This window comes from Trachemys scripta, chromosome 20, assembly GCF_013100865.1.
Source record: "Trachemys scripta elegans isolate TJP31775 chromosome 20, CAS_Tse_1.0, whole genome shotgun sequence".
In the NCBI taxonomy this organism is placed as follows: Eukaryota; Metazoa; Chordata; order Testudines; family Emydidae; genus Trachemys; species Trachemys scripta.
In genome coordinates, this window is record NC_048317.1 from 5,598,050 (window position 1) to 5,625,599 (window position 27,550).

The 27,550-nt window shown below is 52.1% G+C and overlaps 1 protein-coding gene across 3 annotated transcripts in view; it reads right to left on the reverse strand.

Moving 5' to 3' along the window:
* RIMS3 (regulating synaptic membrane exocytosis 3) overlaps positions 1 to 27,550 on the reverse strand; it is a 60,542-nt gene that overhangs the window by 8,589 nt on the left and 24,403 nt on the right. For all 3 annotated transcript variants that reach the window (XM_034753979.1, XM_034753980.1, XM_034753978.1), the window contains exons 2-4: positions 17,769 to 18,036; positions 1,900 to 2,041; positions 959 to 1,071 (exon numbers count right to left, since the gene is read on the reverse strand). In XM_034753979.1, the coding sequence (XP_034609870.1) occupies positions 959 to 1,071; positions 1,900 to 2,041; positions 17,769 to 17,988 (475 nt within the window). In that variant the 5' untranslated portion in view covers positions 17,989 to 18,036. The remainder of the gene's footprint in view (positions 1 to 958; positions 1,072 to 1,899; positions 2,042 to 17,768; positions 18,037 to 27,550) is intronic.

Genomic DNA, 27,550 nt, shown 5'->3' on the forward strand with positions numbered 1-27,550 from the left:
CCCGCCTGTTGTTTTGGGCTGGGTCCCTCCTTCATTCTGGGGCAGAGCTGGGACGTTAAAATGGTCTCGCTTCAGGCCTTGGAGAGCAATCCTCAGCGGTCCATTTGAACTCTGTTAAAAGGTGTAGCTGAGATGCCAGCACAGCCTGGCAATGAAAGGGTTAACGCCATTGGGGTCACATGCCCCCTTATTCCACAGGGATGAGACCTGTCCCTGTGTCTTCAGCTCCCCCCCCACCCCCAGAAGGCTGGCTCGGCCTGCTCCCCGTGGAACCAAGCTGGGTCCCCTCCGCGGCTGGACAAAGGACTGATGGGCGTGTGGACAGGCCCCTGGCACTGCAGCCAACGGCCTGTGTGCAGCGTGGGTGGGGCTCAGCGGGGCAGGGGTGAGACAGCTGGAGGTCTCGGCAAGCTGGGCAGTGGGTTGGGGGCTCCGCAGCTGCTCAGGTTGGAGAGACCCCAGGCAGCAGGAGCAGGGCCTATTACTGCTATTTCAGTGAGTCCCTGTCGGAGCCCGGTGCCCTTCTCAGACGAGGGCCGGTTCGTGGGTCTGACTTCACTGCTCCAGTCCCTTCCCCTCTCGCGCAGGGTGGATGGAGGACGTGGGCTCCGCACACAACAAAGCCGCCTGGCTCCTGTCGTCCAGCCAAACCGTCGAGCAGCAGGCAGCTGTGTCCCCAGCATTTCGCTCAGCTGGAGTGCGCATCAGTTCCCTGACTCCAGCCCAGGTTCCACCAGGCAGGTCACAGACACCCACTTCCCTTAACCCCATGGGAGGCAGGGTCAGGGGCTGAGTCTGACCTTGGTGCCAGTCACCGGAGGTCCGGCAGCGAGATCCGGCTGTTCGCCTCCATCCACTAGGAGACACGGGCCGGGCACAGGGCTTGGAGCCCAATCCAGTGTAACAACTTCCCCTCGTCCCTTTGGCTGGGCCACCCGCTCCAGCTGTGAGCACTCACCCATCGGAGGCGTCGCCAGTGTCTGCCGGCCAACAATCTGCGCCGGCCCGAGCCCGTCTAAAAAGTCACTGAACTGGCTCTCAGCTCCCAGCCGGGTCATGGGGAAAATGAATCTGAGATAAGGGGATGGGGGGTGGTGAGAGAGGAGAAGGGACAGTACGGGTGAGACAAGCCCCCGGAAAGCACTGGATTTCCCAGCCAATAGTTCTTTGCACAGAGATAATGTGCCTTGCACGAGGATCTCAAAGCACTGAGCCAACATGAATTAACCAAACCTCCCTTACCATTTCCTGACAGTGACGTCAGCTGCAGAACGGACCCTCCCAGGGCACTGGTAGGATACCCACCGCGTACGGATTAGAAACGCGGCTGGACAAAGCACAGGAGACTCTACAGGGAACCACCCTGCCCTGGAGGAGACAGCCCCAAGTGGACCGTCGCTACCTCTGATTTTTACAGGACCCTGTGAACTCAGCACGAGGAAACTTCAGACTGATCTGACACTCTGTGCCCAGGGATCTGGGGTGCTTGAAAGCCAGGCAGGCATCACCCCAAGGGGTTGTGGGGCTCTGTCACAGAGCATTGGCTTGATACTGGTAGGCACCGGTGACAGCCGGGACTGAGAGCTCTGGCTCTGCACACCACCAGGAGGCCCAGTGGCTCGGTCTGATTTGGGGCACCAGGAGGGCTGACATTAGCCCTGCTCTTAAGCTGTGCCCCGTGTGGGAGTGGGAGAGCAGCAGAGCCGCCCTCATCCTCCCCCTGCGAGGAGAGCGGCCTTGGGGCATTACGTGCTTCCTCCAACCCACTGGGAGAGACCGAGGGCCTGCTCTGGAAGGAGAACTGCAGCTGGGCTTCTGCGCCTCGCTGACTGCGCCCTGCTCCCCTCCCCTCCGGTCCCAGGCAGGAAAGGGCCGGTCGCCCCGTGCCCTGGGCCTTACGTGCCATCGGAGCTATTACTGTTGGTGCTGCCGTCGGTCGATTCCCGGCTGCCCTGCCGCGTGACCCTATTCCTCATCTCCACAGCAATGCCGGTTTCCGTGCTCCGCCGGATGTTACTGCGCAGCTTCTTGGGGCCGCCGTCTGGAAGCAAACGCACAGATAAGCCAGGCTGGGGAATCGCAAGTAAAGAAACTCCCCCCTCCCGGACAGCAAGATGGCAGAGAGCCATCAGCACAATGCTCCCTGCACCCCCATCCTCCTCCTTCAAGGGTTGATGGTACATGGCCATGCAACATGACATCACCCTACTGGGACAGGCAACCCAGGCGGTGTCCTGGGAGATGTCATGTCTAGTGCTTAGAGTAAGAACATAGCAAGATAGAATTCCTGGGTTCTATCTGCAGCTCTGTCATCGACCCCGGGCAAGTCACTGCCCCCCTCTGTGCCTCGGTTTCCCCATCTCTAAAGGGAGGAGGACCAGAGCCCCCTCTGAGGTGGGGTTTAGGGTTAATTGATTGCCAAGTACTTTGAGCTCTGATGCAAGGTGGCAGATGGCTCTTTGCAGCAGGGACTGCGTTTGTACAGCGCCTAGGCCCCCATCCCTGGCTGGGGCCTGGAAGTGCGACTGTAATGCAGCCCAAGGGAACTGATGGCAAAACGGTAATGCTCATTTGTGCAGGAGATCAAGCTTCCTCGGGGGCTCCTCCCGGACTGGAACGCACTCCCCCAGCAGTCAGGAACCACCGCAGATCTCGCCACCTTCTGCTCCTAGAGCAACCTGCCTTTGCTCCTCCCAGCAAACAAACAACAATCGTCATTTAAAAAAAGAAAAACACATGCAATTTCCCCCTAGGAAGGAAGCGACGAACAAATCAACCACACACAGCAGATGCTTGTCCCCTCTCTCACTGCACTGCCAGAGCCTAGGGCACTCAAATGCCATGGAGAGGAGCACAGTATAAAAACTCAAATGGAGTCAACGAACTGAGGGCCAAGGGCACACCAGGATTAAACAAAAGGACTGGGTGTTTCTGTGGCTAACGAGAGGTACATTCAAGGGGTAAAAGCAAGTTGTTTGGAAGGGCTGTGAACATCCTGCTTGGGGGCATGGGCCAGTCTCTGCCAGATGGGCCTTAGAAAAGAGCTTCTCCTGGGGACAGAGTAGCACAGAATTATCCACTAGGGGCTTCTTGTGCCTTGTATTAGGAGGTGTGTGGTAAGCAAGATGCGAGAAGTAATTCTTCCACTCTACTCAGCACTGGTAAGGCCTCGGCTAGCAACTCTGGGCCCCGCACTTTGGGAACGACGTGGACAAATTGGAGAAAGTCCAGAGGAGAGCAACAAAAATGATGCAAGGCCTAGAAAACATGACCTACGAGGAAAGATTGGGTCTGTTTAGTCCGGAGAAGGGAAGATGGGGGTGGGGAGGAGGAGACACACGATAACAGTCTTCAAGTATGGAAAAGGTTGCTCTAAAGAGGAGGGAGATAAATTCTTCTTCTTATCCCCTTAGGATAGGACAAGAAGTAATGGGCTTAAATTGCAGCAAGGGAGGTTTAGGTTGGACATTAGAAAAACTTCCCGACTGTCACGGTAGTTAAGAGCTGGAACAAAGTCCCTAGGGAGATTGTGGAATCTCCCTCTCTGGAGGCTTTTAAGAATAGGTTAGACAAGCACCTGTCAGGGATGGGCTAGAATAATACTTAGTCCTCCCTCAGCACAGTTGGCTGGACTAGATGATTTCTCAAGGTCTGTTCCAGACCTGCATTTCTATGATTCCTCTAAAGCAGCTGGTACTGGGCAATCGGCAGGAGATGGAATTCACTCCCCGTAGCTGCCAGGAGGCCCCAGTGGCTTGGCTGGCTGGTGGAACACAGCAGGTAATGGTGCCAAGGAGTGAGACCAGCAAACACTCGCTCCCACCTGCCTGTCCCTTCCCCAGCAGGGGAGCTGTAGCTCTCTGCCAGGTACATGATGGATAATGCTCCCCTGAAATATCACGCTCAAGCTGAGATGCTTCAGATCTGCTGTTTACCTGCCCTTTACAACTGACCTTTTCCTTCTCCGGAGGGGAGAGGGAGCGGGGGCGGCTGCTCTGTCCAATGGGAAACGCTCTCTGCCCTACAGACCCCAAGGGAGGGGGGCACTTTATAGCAGATGAAAGAATCAAAGCACTCCACCCGGCGAGAACCCCCCTCACAAGGTTCTGATCCCCATCTCCCGGCGCGCTGCTCTTGGGCCTTTGATAAATTATTCACTGGGATTTATGCAACCTTTGCAAAAAGAAAGAAAGAAAAAGCCATCCAGGCTGATTTCATGTCGTCACTCGCCTCTTCACTGAGAAAGGTGTCGCTGCCTGAGCAAACGTGAGCCCAGCACGGACCCCGTCAGCACCTGCCCTGTCCCCACTGAGGCCCCTCCCTGTCTGACCCCAGTACGGACCCTCCAGTCCTGGGGAGCCCCCTCCCTGTCTGCCAATCAGTGAGGCCATCATGAACTAACTCCTCTCACCTGGAGCAATGAGCAGGCAACCCTGCACCAGGTGTCTGGACTCCTGACTGCTGTCACTATTATACCTGCAATAGAGCAGGGATTCTCAACCATTTTCTTTCTGTCCCCCCTCCCCCCAACATGCTATTAAAACTCCACAGCACACCTGTGCCACAACAACTGTTTTTCTGCATATAAAAGCCAGGGCTGCTGGGTTGAACCCCCTTGCAGTCGATGGCTTCTCCCAACCCCCTGGAGTTTTATGGGGAACCTCCAAAAGTCCCCCATTTGGTTCAGATGCTGCACTAAACTCCCAGAAACTTTGGCGTTGGGCAAAAGCCAAGCTGGATCTAAACCAAATCGCTGGAGCCGGAGGGATGTCCAAAATCGTCCGAAATCCAGGTCTAAACTTTGCAAATGGTGAGTATAATGGGCTGAACTGAAAGCCCTGATCCAAACCCTGGTGTGTGTGTGTGTGGGGGGGGGGTGTCAAGATCCAGATTTAGCACCTGGAATTCTCATCAGAACAGCCTGTGTATGCCTGGCACTGACTACCCCTCTCTTTTGGTACATATGTGGCCCTGACCCCCTCATCCCAGAGTGTCACACAAACAATGAGCGTCTCTTCGCAAACCATCCGCGGGGCGGGGGAGGATTATCACCCCGTTGCACTGCTGGGGGACTGAAGTGCTGAGACACAGGGCGTCTGTGCAGAGCAGAGCCGCTCCAGTCCAGCACCGGAACCCTAATCACGCAGAAGAGCAAAGACGCCAAAACACGGGGGAACATTTCCCAGTCTCAGCAAAGGTTCAGATCCTGCTCGTAAATAAACAGACACAGACATTGGTGCCAAGTAGAATTTGGAAGGTGCCGGAACCCAGTACCTTCCAAATCCTACTTGCCTGGGGCTAGTAACTCCTTTTGATGGGCAAGTCACACACCATTCAATATTCCACTGTCACCAAGGCAAAGGGCAGGTGAAGAGATTTTTATACCTGGGCTGGCCAGCCGTCAGGGCAATTTTGCAAGGCTGGAGAAGGGGCCTGTTATCGGACCTGGGTCCCCCACCCACCTGCCCTCCCACCAGCACTGAATATGGGAGAATCTTGCTCCCTGGATGACAATTTTATTTCCTTTTGAGAGGAAGCAAATGTAGAGCCAGTTCTCCCCCGTAAACTCTTACAGGAGGAGGGGAGTGAAACCCACTGCCTGCAGCGGGGCCAGAGAGTGAGATGGGAGAGGACACCCCAAAGAAGCCTGGAGTTGATTTCATCTCCCCCCCCCCCCCCCCCTTTCCTTTCAGTTTGACTCTGCCTCCGTGCAGCATCTTCCTGGCGAGTGTTGCCATGGTAATTTTGTCTGCAATGCAGTGGGACCCCCTACAGCCAGCCCCAGCGTCTCCTCCCTGCTGAGCTATCACTATCAGAGCGACACAGAGCGCTCCCCTCTGCTGGGATGGACTCAGGTTCGAGAAAGGCAGGAACACGGATCGATTGGAGAAGCAAGAGACAGGAGGAGCAACTGAGAAAACTCACTGATGCCGCAGGGCCGGGAGCGCTGGCTCTGCAGGCCGTGGCACCCCCATTCAGAATTGGATGTGGCTGGATCCTTATCCAGCTCTGAGAGGCCGTCAGGCCGACATGGGAGCAGCCACCCAGGGGCTGCTTGCTCTGCTCTCCTTGCTCGCTATCCAGAGGGTCACACGGGTGCCGGCAGGGAGGCGCGGTCTGGAAAGGCTGGGCCCTGCATTTATGCCACAGTTCTTTTGACTTTGGCAGGGGGTGCTCTGAGCCTTTCATCTGGGGCAGGTGCCAAGCCTTTACCACTGGCGTAGACAACCAGTGCATCCTTGCTTTGGTTCGCCGAGCTCAGCTGCTTCGTATTGTTTGCCAGGGACAGAGGGTGCTAGGGAGAACATGCCAGGAAGCACACAGGACGATTGCCTGCGTCATTCCTCCTGGCTCCCACACCCCTGCCCTCTGCATGGGCAAGGGGGCATCGTACCCGCCCAGTGAGGTGCCCAGGGTGGTGAGTCTTTTGCTGTTGTGGCAGCTGCAGGGCTGGGCTAGGCATCTAGCCGGCCTCGCCCTATGCATGCTGGGATTCCTCTGTTACACTGTCCTGTTTCTCACTCCTCCACGCTCTTGGGAACTCAGGGAGCCCTAGAGCGCCTCCTCCCTGTGCCCAACTTACATGCTTGGCCCTCCTGCAGCTCGACAGCCATGAGCAATCAGCAGCCGGATGGGGCCACGTACCCTGAACACGAGATGGAAGGAAGCAGGGTGTAGCAAAGCAGGCAACTGGGAATCCTGGGTCCATCCAGTGGCTTGGCACATGACCTGGGGTAAGTCACTGCACCGCCCCGTGACTCAGTTTCCCCATCTATATTCTGCAGGTGGTTGTACCTTTCTACCCCACCGGGAGGTAGTGAGAGCTGAAATCAATCTGGGTCTCGAAAGAGCGCTGAACTCCTTGGGGGGAAAATGCTACAGGGGAGCGAAGAGTCCGATGCAACCTCCCTTATGCGCAGGGAACAGCCCCGTTGCAACCAATGGATTAGTCACATGCTTCAGTGTGTTTGAGAGGGGGCAGGCACGACACAAAGCAAAACGACCTCCATGGAACAGCTGGAATCTCTGGGAGAAAAAGCAGGGGAGCCAAACGACGCTTCGTCTCATTGCGATGTGCACATCCGCTGTCCTTCTGCCACAAAACCAGCCATGTCCCATGACCTAGCGGGCAGCCCTGCACCCGGGCTGCCAGCCGAGCTGGGGGGGAGGAAGAGGTGCCCCTACTGGGTAAGGAAGGAGAGTCATGCTTCTGTTAACGGGAAGCGTAGCGAGCTGGCCGAAGGGCCGGGAGACTCTGGTTTTACTGCAGTGGGGTCACGAGGCCTTAGTGGCGAGGAGTAGGGGACCGGGAAGGTGGGTGGGAGGATCCATGGCCGGAAGGTGCCACAGGGTTGCAGAATTGCAAGCTAGAGAGAGGAACGTCAGGGTTTGGCTCTGCTGGAGCCATCTAAGTGCAGACCCAGAGGGCAGGGGGAGGCGTGAGCGCCTGAGCGGCCCCGAGCCGCAACATCCACGCCGCCGTTTTTAGCTGGCCTGAGCAGAGTTAGCGCGAGTCTGGCTACCCATGCGGGGGGGCTCGCTGCCAGCTGCGGACAAAGCCGCAGTCTCCCAGGCCCCATCTTCTGCTGGTGCAAATGGGGTTACAACAGCAGGGAATTTGATCTCTGGCCTCTCCAACGGCGGGGACTCCTCGCTGCCCAACCCTCAGGAGAAGGGGCAGGAAAGGGGGGGTTGGGGCTCAGTTTTCCCTTAGCTATAGCAGCCTGAGGGGGAGGGGGGAAGAGAGAAAGCCAGGGAGAGCGAGACTCCACACACAAAAAAGCAAGGCGGCCAGGTGGGGTTAATCAAGAGCAAGCCCGAGGACGCCGCGGAGGCAGAAAGCCAGGCCAGGCCAGGCTCCCGCGGCCCCTCGTGCTCCCAGATTATTTCTGTTCAGCATTTTACATGCGTTTCCCCCCACCACCCTCATGTGCCAGTCACAAGTTGCCATGGCAACCCCTCCCCTCAGCGCCCCCCCCCCCCAGCTGGTTCATGCTCTGCCTTCCCCGCGCTGATGCTAATTCGCTCTGGCGTCCCTCAGCCACCCGCAGGGTCGGCCAATGATTCATCGGGCACCTGGGCCCCTGCCCCAGCCAGGGGAGAAAAGTACATGGGGGGGTTAGGGGGGGCTGAGAAGCCGCCTCTTCGGCAAGCAAAGGAGGGCCCCTTCCTGGGGGCAAGAGGCCATGGCTGTGCGGTCCCCCAAGGGGTGCAAGGTGGAGCCTCTGTGGGGCTGAATTTGACCCTGACCTCAGTGAAACCAATGGGTGCATGGGGGGGGGTGACCCTTAGCCAGTTCTGCGCTGGGCTCCAGTTACTCAGAGCCAGGGAGAGACAACCAGGCCTAATAACACATGGACAGTTCCATGTACTGAGCAAATGAAAACCAATATGCCCCCCTCCATCTCCCTGCCCAATGGCTGATCCCTCCCCCCCCGATCTGTCTGTCTGTCCCCACAAGCCATACAGCCCCACACCCCACCACATTAATTCTATGCACCTTTCATCCAAGTCTCAAAGCTCTTCATAAACAGGTGCGAACCAAGCCTCACAATCTCTCTGAGAAATAGACTGGAACCACTATCCCCCTTTTCCAGATGGGGAAACCGAGGCACTGAGCAGGGATGTGATTTGCCCAAGGTCACACTGGGAGTCAGTAGCAGAGCCTGGAATAGAACCTGTAGCATCCTTCGTAATAGAGAGGAGACAGGATGTGGTTGTAATGATTATAGGGGCCTCTCAGCAGAGGCTGCTGGACACCGACAGACCAGTGACGCTTTCTGGTCTTCTAATTCCCAGGCTGACATGCTCGAACTGAGCTGCCGGAATCACCGCACAGGGTCTCCTAAACCTGGTCACAGCAGAACCCTGGCTCCTCCTCCGCTCTTTAGACCATGCTCCCTTCCATATTTTGAACCATTACTATTTGTATCTATGCAAGTAAAGATAACAATCGGGCCAAACCAGTTTCATGCTTCAGGGCCTACAATGAGTGCTGACAGGGTCAGGAAGGAACCTGCCCTCCCCCTCCTCCCCACCATATACTGCATTGCACCACTGGCCAGATGCATTATGGGACTAGGAGTGGAAAGAGATTGTTTCCTCTTTTGTTTTCCTCTAAAGCGCAAGGCATTGGCCGATGTCAGAAGCAGGAAAGTAGATGAGACACTGGGCTGATCTGATATGGCAGTGCCTGTATGCCGATAATTCATGAGTCAGCTCCCTTGACTAGACAATAAACGTGGGCCTAGGTCCACACACCACCTGCCCACAAACAATCTGCATCACCCACTCACTGGGAAAGTGCCAGCCACTGTCCAGGGGGGAGAAAATAGCTCACAGGGGGCCAGCCCCCCACGGGGCCCGACTGCACACCCCAAATCCTGCAGGGTATGAAAGGAGAGGCCTCCGGCTGAGATTAAAAAAGCACAGCAGCTTCTCCTGGCTTGCCCTAGTGGATGGGGCACTAGCCTGGATGTCGGGAGACCCGAGTTCTTCACCTCCTCCCCAGCCGCACAACGGGGGCCCTGATCTTGGGGGAGGCTTCTAGGCATGACTGAAATACAAATAATACCCGGAGGGAAGCCTGGAAGAGCAGCTGGGTCCTGCTATCCTAACAGAGGGGGCCTCCCCTCAGCTGGACAAAGACAGATGGGGTTTCCTGGCCATCTCTCTCCTGCAAGCTGAGGTGGACCTGGATTTGACAAGTCCCTTTGGTTGGGGATGAACTCAGCCTGTACCTGGGGCTTTTGGTTCCTTTTTTTTTTTTTTGTCTGGGCAGCTTTGATAAATTGCTCTCTACGCTTTCTCCGGCCCCCTTATCATAGTATATGAGCACCTCACTCTCCCTAAGGGATTGAGGCTCACCACACCCATGGGGTACGACAGTGCTATTCTCCAATCACTGATTGGGAACGGAGTCCAACGGACTTGTCTAGGGTCCCACAGGAAGTCTGGCAGAATAAGCAACTGACACGCGTTCCAGTCGAACACTCGAACCACTAGCCCATCCTTCCTTTCTGAATAAACGCCCCCCAGGCCGGGGCCTTTGTGAGGAACCAGGCCCCATGTGTCTGGTCTTTCTTAGATGTATAGCTTGGGGACATTTTTCAACTCAAACATTTTTCTCTCCATTTTAAAAGGGCTTTTTTTATATGTATGGGGGGATGGGATGAATTCTTTGTGGAAAAAAAAATATTTTCTGTTGAAATATTCTGATTTTTTACCCCAAAAATTCAGTTTTTCCATTCAAAAGACGGAAAATTTCTATGAACAAAACTGGAAAAACAGGGGAAATCTTTCATTTAAGAAGTTGTCTCTGGAAATACTCACTCTCTACGGACTAGCTGTAATATGAAGTGAGGCCAACTTTCTATTTTAACTTGGGTACCCAATGTTAGGCTCCTAACTCCAGATGTAGGCACCTAAATAAAAGGGAACTGACTTTCAGAGGTGCCGATCTCCCACAAATCCCACGGACATCAATAGGAAGCTAGGGGTTCCTACCTAAAATGAGTAGGGCATTGAGTAATGGGGTATGCTTGCCTTTTAAGGCAACATAGAGAAGTCTCGGGGCCAGGTTACCATGTTTCAGGAATTCTGGGGCAAGCAGAGGCCAAAGGAACAACAGAGGCAGATGCTGGGAGAGAGGAAATGATCCAGGGATAACAGTTGGCGTCTGGGGGAAAAAATGAGGTCACTGTTCCTTTTAGGGCCCAGGACTATGAGCTTTTTAGTGTGGGGTGGGGCAAGGCTTCTTTCGCTCTCTCTCTCTCTCAGCCAATCAGGGCAAGATCTGGGAAGCAGAGCGGTATATAATCTGCCAGTTCCCCTTATGGTGGGGGAGAGAGTTGCTGGCTAATCTCTTCTGAGCCAGGAGAATGGAGATAGAGTCCAGACCAATTTGGTCTCAAGCCATGGAGGAGCCCTGGAAAGCTGCAGCCCTGCCAAGGTCCCTGGGAAAGAAAAGGACCCTTTGTTATGAAGGTTTTTGTTTCAAGTTTTCTTTATTTGAAAGGCTTTGCTCCCAGATCAGGCAGAGCTGGGCAGAAGTAACTTAAAGAGCCCGCTGAGTTGCAGCCTGCTAGACTGTAAGCAGGCAGGTTCAGAATCATTGGCCTTGGTTTTATGTTTGTGGTATGAACCCCCTGCTCCCCGACAGCCCTGAAATTCATTGGGGAGGAGGCAGTGGGATGGGTAAAGCTGTGGAAGGGGACTTGGAGATTATGGGGGTTCCATTTAATTAGTTAGAGCTCCCTATGAGCAAACAAATGCAGGAGGACAATCTCTTTCCCAGTCCACCTGTTGCCATTCTGGCATTTGAAACATTTCCAGCACGGATTGGTAAATTTCATTACCCATAATTATCTCCCTTGAAGTATAGCGGAGGCTTGGTGCCTGTGATACAGTAATGGCACCATATATACTCAGGGATGTGACACTAATTGATCAACTAAATCTCCCTTTCTCCATCCAATTACATCCTGGCTAGAGCCAAGTGTCAGAAGGGTCAGAACGCGATGGCAGGAGGAGGCAGGCAGTGGGGTGGATGGCAAGGAATAGAATGGAGGAGAAAGGCAGCCAGGAACTGCCATTCCCAACAACTTGATTTCTGTCTAGTGTGTGTTTGGAGATGCACCATGGCTGTTGCCTGGAGTGGATCACATTTGTTCAACTAACTTAGGGCCAGGGTTTGCCCACTTACTCACATGGGTTAGTACAGACACGCAGCGCCCTTGATTCCCGTGGGAATGCATCCACGAGCGAGTGCTAGCCCCTATGAGCAATGGTATGCAGGAACTCATCTTTATGCTTTGAGGGGCTATTTCATTTTGTTTTAATCTAAGCAGTTTTTAAGCAGAATTAGGCTAAGATACAGACAAAATTGACTAAAAGGCCTCCGCGTGGGTTCTGTGCTAAAGTTTCATAGACTTATTTTTTTTATGGCTCTCAGGGATCATTTATGATCATAGTCGGCCACTCTGCACCACCCAGCCCAGAGAATTTCCCCCAGTAAATAGGGGAAGAGAAATCCCCCAATTACAGCTCCGTGGTTCATCAGAAGGGACTTGGGCTACTCATACTGCCCATATTCAAAACTGGAGTTGAGATTTGGACTCTCAAACCCCTGTGGTCAGGGGGTTGGTTTAGGCGCCTGGCTGAGCTGGGGAATTACTACTGAGAGAGAACTCTTTCTCACTAAGGTTGCAAGATCAAACCCAGCCCAGGCTGGGAGAGTAAAAGTTGTTGCTATCACTCTCCCACTCATCTGAAATGAGTTGCTAGGATCTCAATCTAGCTCCAAGTCTTCCTGTTGCAAAACTCCAGTGGCTCCCTTTCTTGGTGAGCTCAGCAGAGGAGGAAAGGATTCAATAGGTTTGTTTCCTCTCTCAACCATAAACAGCCCCAGTTTTTTTTTCCAGCCTCTTCCTAGGCAAGTCTTGCCCATTCATGATGCCCAACCTGAATCGTCCTTTTTCTGTCATAGCACTTCTGAGAGAGTGATCAGTGCAGAACACAGGTTCTTCAGCTGTGTGCATCCCACCAAGCCTATTTTCCCCGGCCTCATTACTTGATTTGAGATTAGCCCTATCAAATAAGCAGAGGGAGGATGGCCCAATGGTTAGAGAACTAGCCTAGGATTTGGGAGATCTGGGTTCACGTCCATACTCTGACACAGACTGCCTGTAAATAACCTTGGCCAAGTTACTCAGTCTCTCAGATAATGGCCCTGCCCTACTGCACAGAGGTGCTGTGAGGATAAGTACATTAAGAGTTGTGAAGTGCTCAGAAAGATTAAAGCTTTTTATTATCGACAAAGCCGGTTATACTATTAGGATGCCAGTAAAGGCATCCACGGCCCTCCTCCCTCCAATTTGTTGCATCCTTGGGGCTTAAAGGAAAAACACTAGCAGCAGGGTGTGGTGTAGAGAACTTGTAGTGCTGGTGAAAGGTGCTGAATCAACACCCTTGGATAGTGATGTCTTCTCTCCAGCCCAGAGTAGGTAAAGCACTGGCAGCAGGAGTGAAATGACCCCACAGCCTTCAGTGTGCCCCTACCCTGCCCAGGAGGTCAGGCCATTCTCCATGGCCCTTGGCTCCTCTGAAGCTACTAATCAGGGGACTCAAGATAGTGCCAGGTGTGGTGTGGTTTTCTGATGTGGGTGCTGGACTGAGCCCAAACAGTGTTGGTTTCTAATAGACAGCTCCCTGGATGTTAGGGGAGAAAACCATGACAACGGAGCTCCTGTTAATCATAGTCAATCCTGTGACTTTTAGGTTTTCTTGTAAAGGAATTTCAGGCCAGGTTCTCGGTGAAGAGATTTCCCTGCTGGAGGGGATAGAAGCAAGAGATTGTAGGAGTGGGGAAGGGAGTGGGGTCTGCCAGGCAGGTAGAGAGATCTATTGCCCCACAGAGATTGTGTGCATGCTTGGGAAAGACAGGCGCACACACCAGGACAAAGAGGCTAGTTGCCAACCCAAATCACCTCCACAGTATGATCCCGCTGCCTAGATTGGTTGTTAGCCAGTGTGCCCTTGTTGCCAAGAAGGCCAATGGCATTTTGGGCTGTATAAGTAGGGGCATTGCCAGCAGATCGAGGGACGTGATCATTCCCCTTATTCTGCATTGGTGAGGCCTCATCTGGAGTACTGTGTCCAGTTTTGGGCCCCACACTACAAGAAGGATGTGGAAAAATTGGAAAGAGTCCAGCGTAGGGCAACAAAAATAATCAGGGGGGTGGAGCACATGACTTACGAGGAGAGGCTGAGGGAACTGGGATTGTTTAGTCTGCAGGAGAGAAGGGTGAGGGGGGATTTGATAGCAGCTTTCAACTACCTGAAAGGGGATTCCAAAGAGGATGGAGCTCAGCTGTTCTTAGTGGTACCAGATGACAGAACAAGGTGTAATGGCCTCAAGTTGCAGTGAGGGAGGTTTAGGTTGGATATTAATAAAAACTTTCACTAGGAGCGTGGTGAAGCACTGGAACGGGTTACTTAGGGAGGTGGTGGAATCTCCTTCCTTAGAGGTTTGTAAGGTCAGGCGTGACAAAGCCCTGGCTGGGATGACTTAGTTGGGGATTGGCCCTGCTTTGAGCAGGGGGTTGGACTAGATACCTCCTGAGGTCCCTTCCAACCCTGAGATTCTATGATTCTATGAAAAGCAACAGAGGGTCCTGTGGCACCTTTGAGACTAACAGAAGTATTGGGAGCATAAGCTTTCGTGGGTAAGAACCTCACTTCTTCAGATGCATATGATTCTATGATTAGCCTCCCACTGGTGACCCCCTCTGCACATGGACCCCACCAACCCAACCCTACATGCACTCTTCCTAGGGAGCAAGGCCTGGCTCCATAAGCCTGAATACTTGTAAGGATCTGGACCTAGATTCCAGCAGCCCTCCCGGAAGCTCTTTATAGTAAAGCCTGCAAGCCCCTCCACCTGCCTAACTTGCTGAGCCTTGTGTGTCCCTGAGTCTTGTCCATGGTGCTGAAAACTGCAGCGTTCTCATGGAGCAACTCTTGGGCTCCATTGTGAACTCTCCCACCTTGCTCCTGCAGCAGGCAGGCCTATTCTGGACAGTATAAACTTGGCCCTTTTGAAGGGGCGGGTCTATTGGGAAAGGGCTGGCTCTCTCGGAGCACACCAGCGCCCCAGCCTGTTTACTGACTTCCATGGTCAACTGCAGCTTTTTTTTTTCCATCTCTGAAAACAACCTTGCAGAGTCCATCTGTGAAATGGGGCCTGCAATTCAGGCAGGGTGGTGTGTGTGAGTATCACTGGTTCAGAGCTACCCGTTTGGAAGGCTCCCGTAGGGCTGCATTGTTCAGCGGGCCTTGTGAATTGTTTGAATGAGGGGCTGGGACCAGGTCTATGCGTTATTTCAGACCCCCCTCAAAATCGGGATTGGAGAGGGGCAGGGGTTTAAATGGTGCTGATGCTGTGTGCTGGCTCTTTGTTCTACGGGTGCAGCACAGATGCACTGACAAATTTTGCCGTTTAGGACATCAGTGAAAAATTGGTCCCAACCCTATTTATTTTGGGAATGGGGGCTGCCTTTAGAGTCAATTGCTTCCAGACCATTTGTTCTGTTGCATGGATTAGACTGTCTCTCCCTCAGCCCTAGGTGACCCTAGGAGGTATGGATTCTGCTGTCTCTGGGTGGAGTTTTGCCCAGTTTTGTTTTTTGGATGTTCTTTGCTTAGCTTTCTGGGATAATTATAACCCTTCAGAAACATCTCAGATGTGCAAGGCTTGCCGGCTCTAAATTAACTCCTTCTCCCTAGATAACACACGCTACTGAACCATGAAATGCCAACGAGAACCAAAATTAAAAAGCAATAACTCAGAGAAAATGCCTGGGCTAAAATGGGCTCTCCAGCTTTTTTTAAAGCTCTATTTCAAGTACTTAAAACTTCCCATAGCCAGAATATTTGACTAGTTCTTTCTCTGAATTAGCATCGTCCTCCCACTGGCACTTTTTATATTAAGGTTTCCTGGAGAAACAACTGCAACTAGATACAGAGAACCAGATCCTGAGCAATTTACTCAGGACTTATGCTGGCAAAGTGAATTCTACACCCTCAGAGGGCAAAACTCTCAGGATTTGGCCCGAAATTTATCTGAGGCGTTTGGTCAAGGGATTCCAATTTGCAGCATAAACTCTACCCAGCTCCTAATGCGCCGTAGCAATTTCATAGGCCATTTGCCTTTGCACAGGGATTTTAAAGCACTTTGGAGAAAAGTCAGCTTTCAACAGAAATGCAGCCTTAATTATGGGGCACAAAACTCTTCAGAGCTAACATGAATAGTGCTCGTTGGACTAGGAGTTGTCCTTTACTCTGTCCGTACAGAGCCTAGAACAGCGGTTCTCAACCGGGGGTACATATACCCTGGGGGTACCCAGAGCTCTTCCATGGGCTACATCAACTCGTCTAGATATTTGCCTAGTTTTACAACAGGCTACATAAAAAGCACTAGGGGAGTCAATACAAACTAAAATTTCATACAGCAATAACTTGTTTATACTGCTCTATATACTATATACTGAAATGTAAGTATCATATTTATATTCCAATTGATTTATTTTATAATTATACAGTAAAAATGAGAAATGTTTCAGTAATAGTGCGCCGTGACACGTTTGTATTTTTATGGCTGATTTTGTAAGCAAGTCGTTTTTAAGTGAGGTGAAACTTGGGGGTACACAAATCAGACTCCTGAAAGGGGTACAGTAGTCTGCAAAGTTTGAGAGCCACTAACCTAGAACTTTGGAGCCCTGATCCCATTTAGATGACATAACCTGGTCTGCACCTTCCCCAGCCTTTTACCAAAATAGCTAGATCAATGCCATGACTAGCATGGATGCAATTGTGCTGTTATAAAGATGCCTTATACTGGTACATTTAGGGGAATAGCCTATACCAGTAGAAGGCGCCTCTCTGCCAGGGCAACTATATTCACGCTGCGGAGAGCTACTGCGTCAGCTATACCGAGATAGTTAAAGCGGTACAACTTTTGTGTGTAACCATAACTCTAAGCCTCCAACAATCCCCAGCTTGGTTTTAATACCAAGAAAGGTCAGAGTTCCAGACTTTCCCGACACTGGATCGGTCTACGTTACCATGTGATTTTAAAAACCAGTGATCTGCATGTAGTCTCCATTCATTGTCCCACTGCTGGAAGGAGAAGCCATTTGGGCTGATTTATCACACTCTTTAATGCAAGTGAGAAGTTTCATTTCATTTCTTTCCCAGTGTAGGTTCTGGAAGGGTTTTGGGGAAATGCCCCTAGCTTCTTCCATCCAACTCATTCCTCTTACCTTTCATTTCAAGCTCACTTGCAACAGACCAAGGAGGTGGGACTACTAATGATGGTGCTGAGGGCGAGAGGGGGTGTCAAACTTTCAAAAGAGCCAAATGGTCTGATTTTCAAAGGTACTTAGGCACCTACATTGTTCTCCATAGGAGTTGGGTGCCTAAATACCTTGGAGGATCGGGACCATAGGTCCCATTTTCAAAAGTGACTTAGGCGTTCAGGAACCTAAATTTCTCTGAAAGTCAATGTAATGTAGGTTCCTAAATCACTTTGGGGAAGGCTTTTCAAAGGCACAAAGGGCAGTTAGACACTTCAGTGCTACTGAAAATCAATGGGAGTTTGGTGCCCCACCTCCTTCTGTAACCAGGGACATCTTCCCTTTAGACACTCTTTGAAAATTTTACCCCCAGTCTCATGCGATGGGATTGGAGCAGAAGGGATGAGGGGCCTGATCCAAAACACGCTGACATACATGGACAGATTTCCATTCGCTTCAATGGGGTTTGGATCAGGCTCTAAGACGCTGGACCTAGAATGTCCCCAGAACCCTCAGTTCCCACCACGCGTGTCTCAGCCCTTTGCAAGGACAGGTGCGAAAGCCTCAGTGGTGACCAAGAGAAAATGGTGCATTTGGGTCCATTCTCCAGCATCCCTCCTCCATTGCCCCCATGGATAGTGACCGAGGTCAGAGGGGATGGAACAGAGCAGGATTTCCCCTCATTAAACACATAGCAGTTGGGCACCATTCTGGCAGAGGGAGGGAAGGGCAGGTGGCTTGAGCAGGTGCTAGCCGTAACGACAGCCTAGTTTGCGTGCCCTGCGCCAGCAGCTGATCCCGAGCTGGGCATGAGCGATGGGACCGTGCCCAGCGCAGAGCTGCTGCCAAGGATAAACAGGGAGCTGAGCAGGAAGTGAGGGATCTCTCGAAGCGAGCACAACCTCCCGCTCTTACCGGGCTGGTTGAGTTGCAGGGTGCTCTTGCTCCACTGGGACAGCCCCACGATAGCCACCATCTTGGCCCCGAGGCTAGAGCGCCTCTTCTTGTTGGAGGTGATGCTGGCCGAGTCCGGGTTGCCCCCGTTGCTCTTCTCGACGTTGTACATCTCGCCGCTGATGCTGGAGCTGCGGACCACATTTTTAGCCGAGGAGGAACTAGTCTCCCCGTTAAACATGGTCGGCTAATTGCTCTCCGTCTTGGGGGGGCTCCTGGGCGGGGTCAGCTGCAGGGAGAGGAAAAGGAGACAAAGGGGAAAGTCTGTTATTCGCTCTCCACTCATGTGGCAGCTGGGTTGTTCCCGAGTACTGCGGATGGGAGGCTGCAGCCTGGGGTCAAACCCCGTCTGTTAGGATGAAATACACCTGACTGTGCAAAGAAAAATCAGTTACACTGGCCGAGGGGTGTCAGCTTGGAGCAGGAGAGTGACATCAGCACGACACAGCTCGGAAGGGAGCAGGAGCATCATCTCGGGGAGCTGCAAAACACCAACATGGTGCAGCCCCATTCACAGGAAATGCTTCGGGGGCTTCATGGCACATAACTTGGAGCAGGCATCGCCGCAGCGCTATCTTAGCATTCCAGCCGAGACCAGGCCCCACTGTGCTGCTGTAGCATCTCTGACAGACAGTCCCTGCCCCAGAGAGCTCGGTCTGAACAGACAAGGAACAGGGATTGCTCTCCCTGGCCTACAGCTGCCAAGCTGAGGCACAGAGATGAAGTGACTGGCCCATGGTCACGCAGGGCTTCTGTGGGAGAGCAGGGACCTGAACCCAGGTCTGAGCCTTCACCACATGACCAGCCTTCCTCTCTGGGGAAGTCAGAGGCTTCCAAACGCCAAGTGTCCCAGGCCAATTATCAAGTGATGTTGGGCCTAGGCTGGAGTATCCCATGTAGCCCGTGTCAAGGCTGCCAAAACAGCCATGCCGGGGAGGCAAGAGTCCCGTGGGTAGCGTGCAAAGGGAAGCTTTATGGCCTCCCAGCATGGCCTAGCGGGAAGCAGGAACCACAGCAAACACAAGGGTGGAGCCCCGGTGGCCTTTGCCCCCGGCTTTGGGGCTGCAGCTGCTAGTCCAGCTCAGAGGCTCAAGAAACGGAGCCAGGGCTGTGCTTTGGCCCAGCATTTTGGGCGGGTGGGGGAAGTGGGATGGGATTTTTTGCCTCTTAACTTCCCCTACAGTTGCCCCCCAACACGCTCTGGCTTAGGTTTAAGGGCACAGTGTGAATCCGCCCCCCCCCTTCCCCAGCTTGGGCGTTCTTCAGTGTCAGGGACGTGCGGAGTGGGGCGGGAGGCCTGGCACTGGCTGGAGGAGCCTGCACAGGGCTAGCAGGGGGTGAGCGAGGGACTGTGTGCCTGTAAGTTCACTTAGCCGCAGCAGCTTTGCGACAAATTGTCAGGGGAGAATGAAAACCTGCAATACGGGGAAGTGGCTTTCGCAGGCGCTTTCGGCACTTCAGTGAGAACCGCCAGCCCTGCGCCAAGTACACCTTGGCATTTTACCAGGCTGAGCCCCCGCACCCCAGGGGGACGAAGCTGGGGCACCGGCCAAGTCTCAGGGAGGCTGTAAACAAGAAATCCCCAGGCTCAGAGACTTTACCTCAGTGCAGCCTCTATATTCATGTTGTTTGAGCAAGAAGCAAAACCAAGGCTCTGACAACTAGTCATCACTAGTGGCCTCTTGTAATCCGGCTGACTCCCCCCCCAGATTCTGCTGTTAACCAGTGTCCTGGCCCAATTGCATCGTGCTTCATGTCTGCAACACTTCCCCTCCCCACCCCCTAAAAAAATGATATAGTTACTGTGCACTGATAAAACAGTAGCCTTGTTCCACACCAGAAGTGGCTACATTTCAGTAGGACAGGAAGCAACTCATGTGTGTGCATTTGTGGGATGCATGAAGGTTTTGCTGATGAGTCTTTTGGGGAGGTGGGGAGCTCTGGTTTGACAACTGTATTTGCAGGGAGCCACGACTGACTGAAGTGTATTGTGAAACCTTGTGCACAAGTCCCCACCCCTACGTCTTAGCTGGGTCTGTGCTCCTGGCTTAACACAAATGGACCCTGCAAAGGCAGGTGGGACCTGCTGCTGCTGTGCTGTTCATAGAGAGCTGATGGGGAAACCACTTCCTTTTCCCTTAACCTCTGCTGCCCAGGGCACACTGATCACAGCCACCCCTCCGTGCTGCACCAACTTCCTTTGGGCGCCTCTATAGCAGGCCTCATCTCAGCCTGCGAGTTCCAGACCTGGCTTTCTGAGCCCTCTTCAGGGCCACGTAGGTGGACAGAATTCAGTAATCAGGGAGGATCTTAAGGCAGGGTGGTATAGAAATCTGAGCCTTTCATCTCTGGAGACTTGGGCACCGCTCCATTGCCTTACATCACAGGGGAAACGAGCGCTGTTGGTTTGGTCTAGCCCCCGGAAGGCTGCCCACAGCACACGCACCACTGCAGGAATTCACACTTGGGAGCGGTCTGGGGCTAGAATAGCAAAGGGTGCCACATGGCCGAGTGAGGGGCCTGGCCGAGGGGGAGCCCAATGCTGGAATAGCAGATGGGCTACAGGTCAGGTGTGAAGTGCATTGGCAGAGCTGGGGTGGGGAGCTGGAAAAGCAGGGGGCTACAGGTCATGACTGAAGGACATCAGTGGAGTTTGAGGGGTTAGGGGAGAGACCTTCCTGAATAACTGCTGGCTCTAGTCAATTCCTCACTTTCACAAGTACCACCATTCTCCAAATTCGCCCCCAAAGGTCAGAGAGGAAGGAGGTAGGAAATGGCAGAGACTGGCTTTAATTATCAAAACCAGACCAACACGCACACAAAATAAAAAGAATGAGGAGTCCTTGTGGCACCTTAGAGACAAACAAATTTATTTGGGCATAAGCTTCCATGGGCTAAAACCCACTTCATTGGTGCATCTGATGAAGTGGGTTTTGGCCCACGGAAGCTTATGCCCAAATAAATTTGTTCGTCTCTAAGGTGCCACAAGGACTCCTGTCCTTTTTGCTGATACGGACTACCACTCTGAAACACATAAAATGACCCCCAACCCTCTACCACGTAAAGAAACTCCAATTACTGCTTGAAAATGCAATCACCTTGCTTTACTAAAAATCCCCTCTGTATGTACCGCTCCATGCTTTAGTATTTGTGACAAATGCCATTTACCAGGCACCGTTAAATCTAATCCACGCTGGGCTGATGAGCTAAGCCAGCCCTAGTGTTCAAACCAGCTGACAGTGTTCAGTGGCTCTGAGCTAGGTGAAGTCATGGGGGGGGGGGTGAATAATATGAGTATACGTGCACGACAGCTTTAACTGAGGCCCTGATCCTGCAGAGTTCCAGTGAAGTCAACAGGAATAACAGGAGTTCAGGAGCCAGCCCATGCAGATCCGATTGCAGGATTGGGGCCCAGGGTTTCAGTGCTGTTTGCGATAGGACCCGCCGCTTTCAGCGGCTCAGAGCTTTCTGAGAATTAAAAATTACTCTCCAAGCTGTAACTTTCCGTGTTGGAACTTAACCCGAAAGAGAATCTTATCAAAGTTTGAGGAAAATCCTTCTGGCCATTTCTGAGCTGTTACTGGGGTGTATGCGGATGGAGGAGGGTTGGATTAGTTATCCGAAGACAGGAAGGATGGCTTTGTGGTTAAGGCACTAGATGGGAACTCAGGAGACCTGAGTTAAACTGCTGGCTCTGCCACAGACTCATTGCGTGACCACGGGTGAGTCATTTAATCTCTTTGGCTCTCGTTTTCCCCATCTGTAAATCAGAGAGAAGTAAAATTTTCAAAAGCCCTAAGTGACTTAGGAGTCTAAATCCCATAGACTAACTAAAACTTTGGCTCCTAAATCACTTTTGAAAGTGGAACTTAGGCAGAATTATTGGGTAAAGCTTTCAAAAGCACCTTTCTCCCATCCCTTGTCCGTCTGGTCTGTGTGGACTGTAAGCTGTTTGGGACTGTGTACTGTGCCTAGCACAGGGGAGCTTCGATCTCAGTTGGGGCTTCAGGATGCTACTGTGACATATTGATTTGTGAATTGCTCAAATCCTAATAACTTGAAATGTTGCATACAGCCAGACTTCAAAGAAACCACCTAATTACACAGTGGTAATTGATTAAATGGGTCTTTGCACAGGTGCAGTGAACATCTTTGCCGTTTTAATTAACTTTTGGAGCTGCAATCACAAAGATGTGCAGGCACACACCAGGAGAACGGCATATTTTAGGCCAAATGTTGCTATTTACATTGGAGAAATGATGCCTTACACAGAGTGACCCTTCCTCACGCTATTGTAAATAGGATCAGGATCTGAGCCACCGTGTTTCTAGAAAATCACTAACTTACCACTGAGCTGAGAACACTTAGGGGCTACAGTGTTGATACTGCAGCAAACTAAGAAAGGATGTCAGGATGGATCCCTAAGCATGGAGCTTTGCTTTGCACTCTGGTACAGATCTTGTCACCCCCCTCTGCGTGGTCTCAGATGTCTGTAGTCTTGCAGCCCAGTTTCCCATTAGAGGAGAAATCAGTGTGTCCGGATGTATTTGTAGTGAAACTTGTTTATTCACCCTATATGCACCAGTCCTTGGACAGAGATGGTCACAAACAGCATGCAGACAACTCCCTCGTCCACCAGTCTCAGCCCAATACCAATGTCTAGTTCCCAGGGACCAACTCTGCCCCAAAGAATCAACTCCAGTTAGACAGATAAAGGCAGAGAGCAAACTCACACCTTGCTGCTTGCAACTGCTCCCCCAAAGAGAAACCCCATCAATAAACTAACCACATAGCATGTCTGCCGAGACTGAGCAGTGCTCACACCTCCGCAAAAAGAACTTGTAAGACAATGTTACAGCGCCACCTGGGGATTCCCACCACAATATTTGTAAGTCGTGGTAAAAGGGAGCGAGAGAGAGCTCAGGAATCCACAAAGTGGTGCTACTTAGGAATGTGACGTTTTGGTTGCAAGCGCAGGCCCAAACCTGTTCCGTTCACACCCTGGGACCTACCCCTTGAGTTGGAGCAGACAGATCAGGCTAGTTATTTGAGTTCATTTGGCAGAAACTACACCTCTTAATTTCTCTCCTAAGGGTGAAGTTCCTCCCTGTGCAGAGGACTAGGCACTTGGTCCTGGCACCAGTTCTGTCCCACTCTGAGCCCTCACAATAGACTTGTGTAGTGCGTAGTCCTTGTTCTGGCCCTTCTGCACACAGGTGACTTTTCACCCCAAACTCACTTTCCCACTGGTGAAAGGTGCCACACAAACAGCCCTGGAGACTAATGTCCTTGTTCTCTCCAGAACGGACACAACATGGGCACCTACCTCCCCTTCCCAGCCCCCACACTGCCCCCGATTTTGGAAAATTTGCATCTAAGGGGCAAAGAGGAGTTTGTTGTTTCTAAAGCTCACTCCTTCCTGGGCCTCTCCGCTAACCCTGCCCGGGGGAAGGGGTGACTTTTGTGGTGCGATCTCATTTCCAATAGGTTCGTCCACATTAGGAGGTTGTGGAATTTGGTCACCCCCAATAGGATGGGGGACTCTATCTTGGGAAGCAGTGACTCTGAAAAAAGACTTAGAGATCATAGTGGATAATCAGCTGAACGGGAGTTCCTGGGGTAACCTTGTACCTGAAAGGGCTAGTCCAATCCTTGCATGTATAAACGGGAATACCAAGTAGGAGTAGAGAGGTTCTATTACCTCTCTTTTTGGCACTGGTGCAACTGCTACTGGGGTACTGTGTTCAGAGCTGGTGTCCCTACTTCAAGAAGGCTGTTGAAAAGTTGGAGAAAGCCCCAAAAAGAACCACGAGAATAATGACAGGATGGGAAGACGTGCCGTCTCGTGAGAGACTCAAGGAGCTCAATCTATTTAGTTTATCAAAGAGAAGGTTAAGGTGCGACTTGGATCATAGTGTGCCAGTACTTCTAGGGAGAACCAACATTTTTTGTGGGGGGAGATCTTCAATCTAGCAGCCAAAGGTATAACCAGATCCAATGGCTGCAAGTTGAAGCCAAATTAGGCACACATTTTTGACATGGGTAGTTAACTACTGGGACAATTTACCATGAGCTGCGTTGGGTTCCCAATCCCTGGCCATTTTTACATCCGGAGCAGACGTTTTTCTAAAATCTGCTTTAGTTCAAACAGGAGTTAATCCAGGGAATCCTGTGCTATACAGGAGGGCAGATGAGATGATCACAGTGGCCCCTTCTGGCTTTATACTCCTATGAATCTAGTCTGAAATGGCTCCTTATCTTAGTTTACTAATCCCCTAAACCATCCAGTTTCCCTTGGAGGTTTACAAAGGTGGGGTCAGTATCTTACAGATAAGGAAACTGAGGCACAGATTGGGGCAGTGATATGCCCACAATGATGCAGCAAAGACCAGTGGCAGACCTGGGAAGAAAACCCAGGTCTCCTGATTCCCAACCCAACATCCTATCCCCAATGCCATGCTGCCTTCAGCCCCCATTCCTAGCCTGGCTTTCCATTCACAAAGCAGTGGGGCTTGAGTAAGGTATGAAATGGCTGCCAGATATCCTAATGGATATTTCTCTTCCGCCCCATGAATATTTAAACTCCGAGGGGATGGAAGCATCCATCTTCCAGGGAAAGGTAAATTATTAACTCCCTGCCAAGTGAAGCCACTTTATAATAATAAAGAGAAGCAGCGTCTGGAAAAATGTTTCTCTTTCAAGAGAAACAGCCGCAAATGGGAAAGGATGAAAGCGACTGGGCATGCCGGCGGGCAGAGAGATGCAGGTGCCCCCAGTACCCAGTCGCTCTCTATCCCGTTCCATGGACCTACCCGGAGCAGCTGTATTTTTTTTTTTTAAGCTGCAGTTTCATCCATGGTGAGCCGATTTAATGCCAACTGCCAGCATTTGATTTTCTCAGCAACTTTCTTTGTTTTCCTTTGAGGAGCTGACGCTGTCTGTTGCCGGGGAGCAGTACAATAACCTGGCTTGGCTGGGGCAGTGGCGAACCGCTTGGGAATGATGGGAAGTGGGCATCATGGACTCCAAGGACTGATTCACTAGTGCCCTGCACCTCGTGTTGGCAATTACATCAAGGGGGGTAAAATGCTACCAAATCAGCATGCCTGGGTCTTAGCCCCGCTTTGTGCTGGTGTGAATGATGAGTCCAGGTGCAGGGCAACGGCGAATCAGCCGTCAGGGAGTTAAATTGTAATTTCTGTGCCCGGGGGTGGGGAAAGGTGTAAATTTAAAGTAACAATCTTGCTTCAACTTACACCCTCTAATTGCTTTATCTCCTATGCACTGGGGGCCTGCTATTACTCCCAGTCAGTGAATAATATGGACCAGACCCGCAGCAGACCTGGATTGTGGTCGGATTAGACATTTACTTTTCAGGACAAACTCAGAAATAAACAAACCACCCTGCCCCCCCCCCCGCCATCCTCAAATCCAGGTGCCAAATTATCCCAATGTATTCCAAATTATCCAGGCTCAGCAATTGGGTAAACAGTTCTGCTTTGCACCATCTCCCCTCCCCATCTCTACTACATAACTGAGCATTGCAAGTGGGTTTGCCAAAATGATGCCCACAACCCTCAGTTGGCCTTGCTCCATTGAGTGAAACCAGCGGAGGATCTGGCCCATAATTTCTCACTGCCAGTTACACATCTGGGAGTGCATTGTTTGCAGTGCAGTATATGCCACATCTGGGGTAAAATCCCGTATTTAATAGAAGGGAGATGCGCAGGGCTCTCTTGGCCATTAGAGTCCACGGTGAGAGAACAAGTCTGCCCTTCACAGCCTCATTTGCAACGGGATCTGCAGCATTACAAGCTGGGAATCCTTCGGGCTGCACATGTGAAAAGGCAAAATCCCAGCAGAGGGAACTCCCCAGCCCCCTGCGTTTGGCATAGGCACAGCTGCACCTGCTGAATCCTGGGCACCTCGTTGACCAAGAGCCTGACAAACTGGAGGGAATTCAGAGAACTGCAGCCAAGACGGGCAGAGATTTTCAAAGCGGTGTGAAAGCACTTAGACATCCATTTGCCATTCCAATTAATGGGAACAGAGCATCCAAATCCCCTAGTGCTTTAGAAATCTCTGCCTCAGCCATCAACAACAACTGACGGCACCAGTTTACACCCCCGATAATGGTCCTGTGGGTTTTATAGCGGACGGATGTGGCAGCACAGTGCAGGGCCGAGGACAGCAGACTAGAGACAGGATTTCTGGGCCCAGCCCTGCCATCGATCTGCTGGGTGGCCTTAGGCACATCACTTCCCTTCTCTGTGCCTCAGTTCCCCTCTCACCCCACAGCTGTCCAGCCTGTATAGTTTGAGCTGTTTGGGGCAGGAAAAGTCTCTTGCGATCCATCTGTGCCCACCCCAATGGGCTCCCAATCTCATTTGGGGCCTGTAGGTTCTACTGTAATAGACACAGGATGGTCCAGGGGCTAGGGCACAAGCCTAGGACTTGGGGAGTCCTTGGTTAAATTCCCAGTTCTGCCACGGACTTGGCCAAGTCACTTAGCTGTTCTGTGCCTCAGTTTCCCCATCTGTACTAGTATATTATTGCTTCCCTTCTCCAGAGGGATAGGGCAAGGATAAATCCAATGAAGAGGGTGAGGTGCCCAGATACTATGGGGATGGGAGCCAGATAAATATTTTAGGTCAGCGTTTCTCAACCTTTCAATACCAGGGAGCAGCTTGCTGCCTTCCTAAAGTGTGTCAGAGAGATCTCAGGGATTGGCGCCGGTCTGTGGACCAGTTGTTCCGAAATGCTGCTTCAGAGAGATACTTGGGCCCAGATCCACTTAGGTGGCCAAGTCTGAGATTTGGGTGCCGTTGGGCTCCACAAAGCTTCCATGCAACTGGTGCCTAAACTCATTCAGCGCCTACATTTCTGTTGTCAAAGTTCCCCTAAGTACCGAAGTTTCTGCCTCCAGGTGTGCGCACTGCTGCCTCAGGCAGGCGGCCGGAGGCCTCTCTCCCGCCTCAGCCCCAGCGTAAGCCTCAAAGCCATGGAGGAGGACATTCCCGGCCTACCTCGCCTGCAGGGCCCGATCCAGGTTGCAAGCTTTGAACATGTGCCGCTCCGCACAAAACGCTTCAATCCCTCCCTGGCTCTGGGCCTTTGCGCCTCTCCTCGCGGCCGCCTGGCTCCTTGGTGACATAGGTGCTGCAAGGACACAGGTCTCCATCCTGGCAAATAAAGACGCTTCCACGCCTGCCTGGCTCCTCCTCATGCAGAGCCTGAAGTGCGTGGGTGGCAGTGGAGGGGGCGACCCTGCTGGTGCTCCCTGCGTCTGCCTGCCGGGCTAATGAGACCTTACTGGGAGCTGGGGCTGGGCTGTCACACCGCTCTGCCTGAACTCACACATTTATCAATTATAAAGGGATGTAAATAGGTTCGCAGACAAGCCGGGCGATTAGTCATAATATCACTAATTAGAGCCCGCTCCCAGAGCAGGGCAGCATTTCAATATTTACCTTCAGGCGCTACTTGCCACCCCCAGCCTGCTGCCCTTCCAGGAGGTGCGGGAAGAAGATTAAAGGGTTTGCTTGGGAAGTGGTGCCAGTCGTGTGCCTGAAACACAGGCAGAGGAACACCATCACGTAAACTGCCTCTCTCCCCCAGCCACTGACTCAGTGTCACAGGATCGCCACGCTCTGTGCTGAAGAGATTTCACATGCAGTGGGTGTGCTGGGGGGGAAACTTCTGTTAACGCTTTTTCTGCCAGTCCCTCACCGCACCTGCCTGCT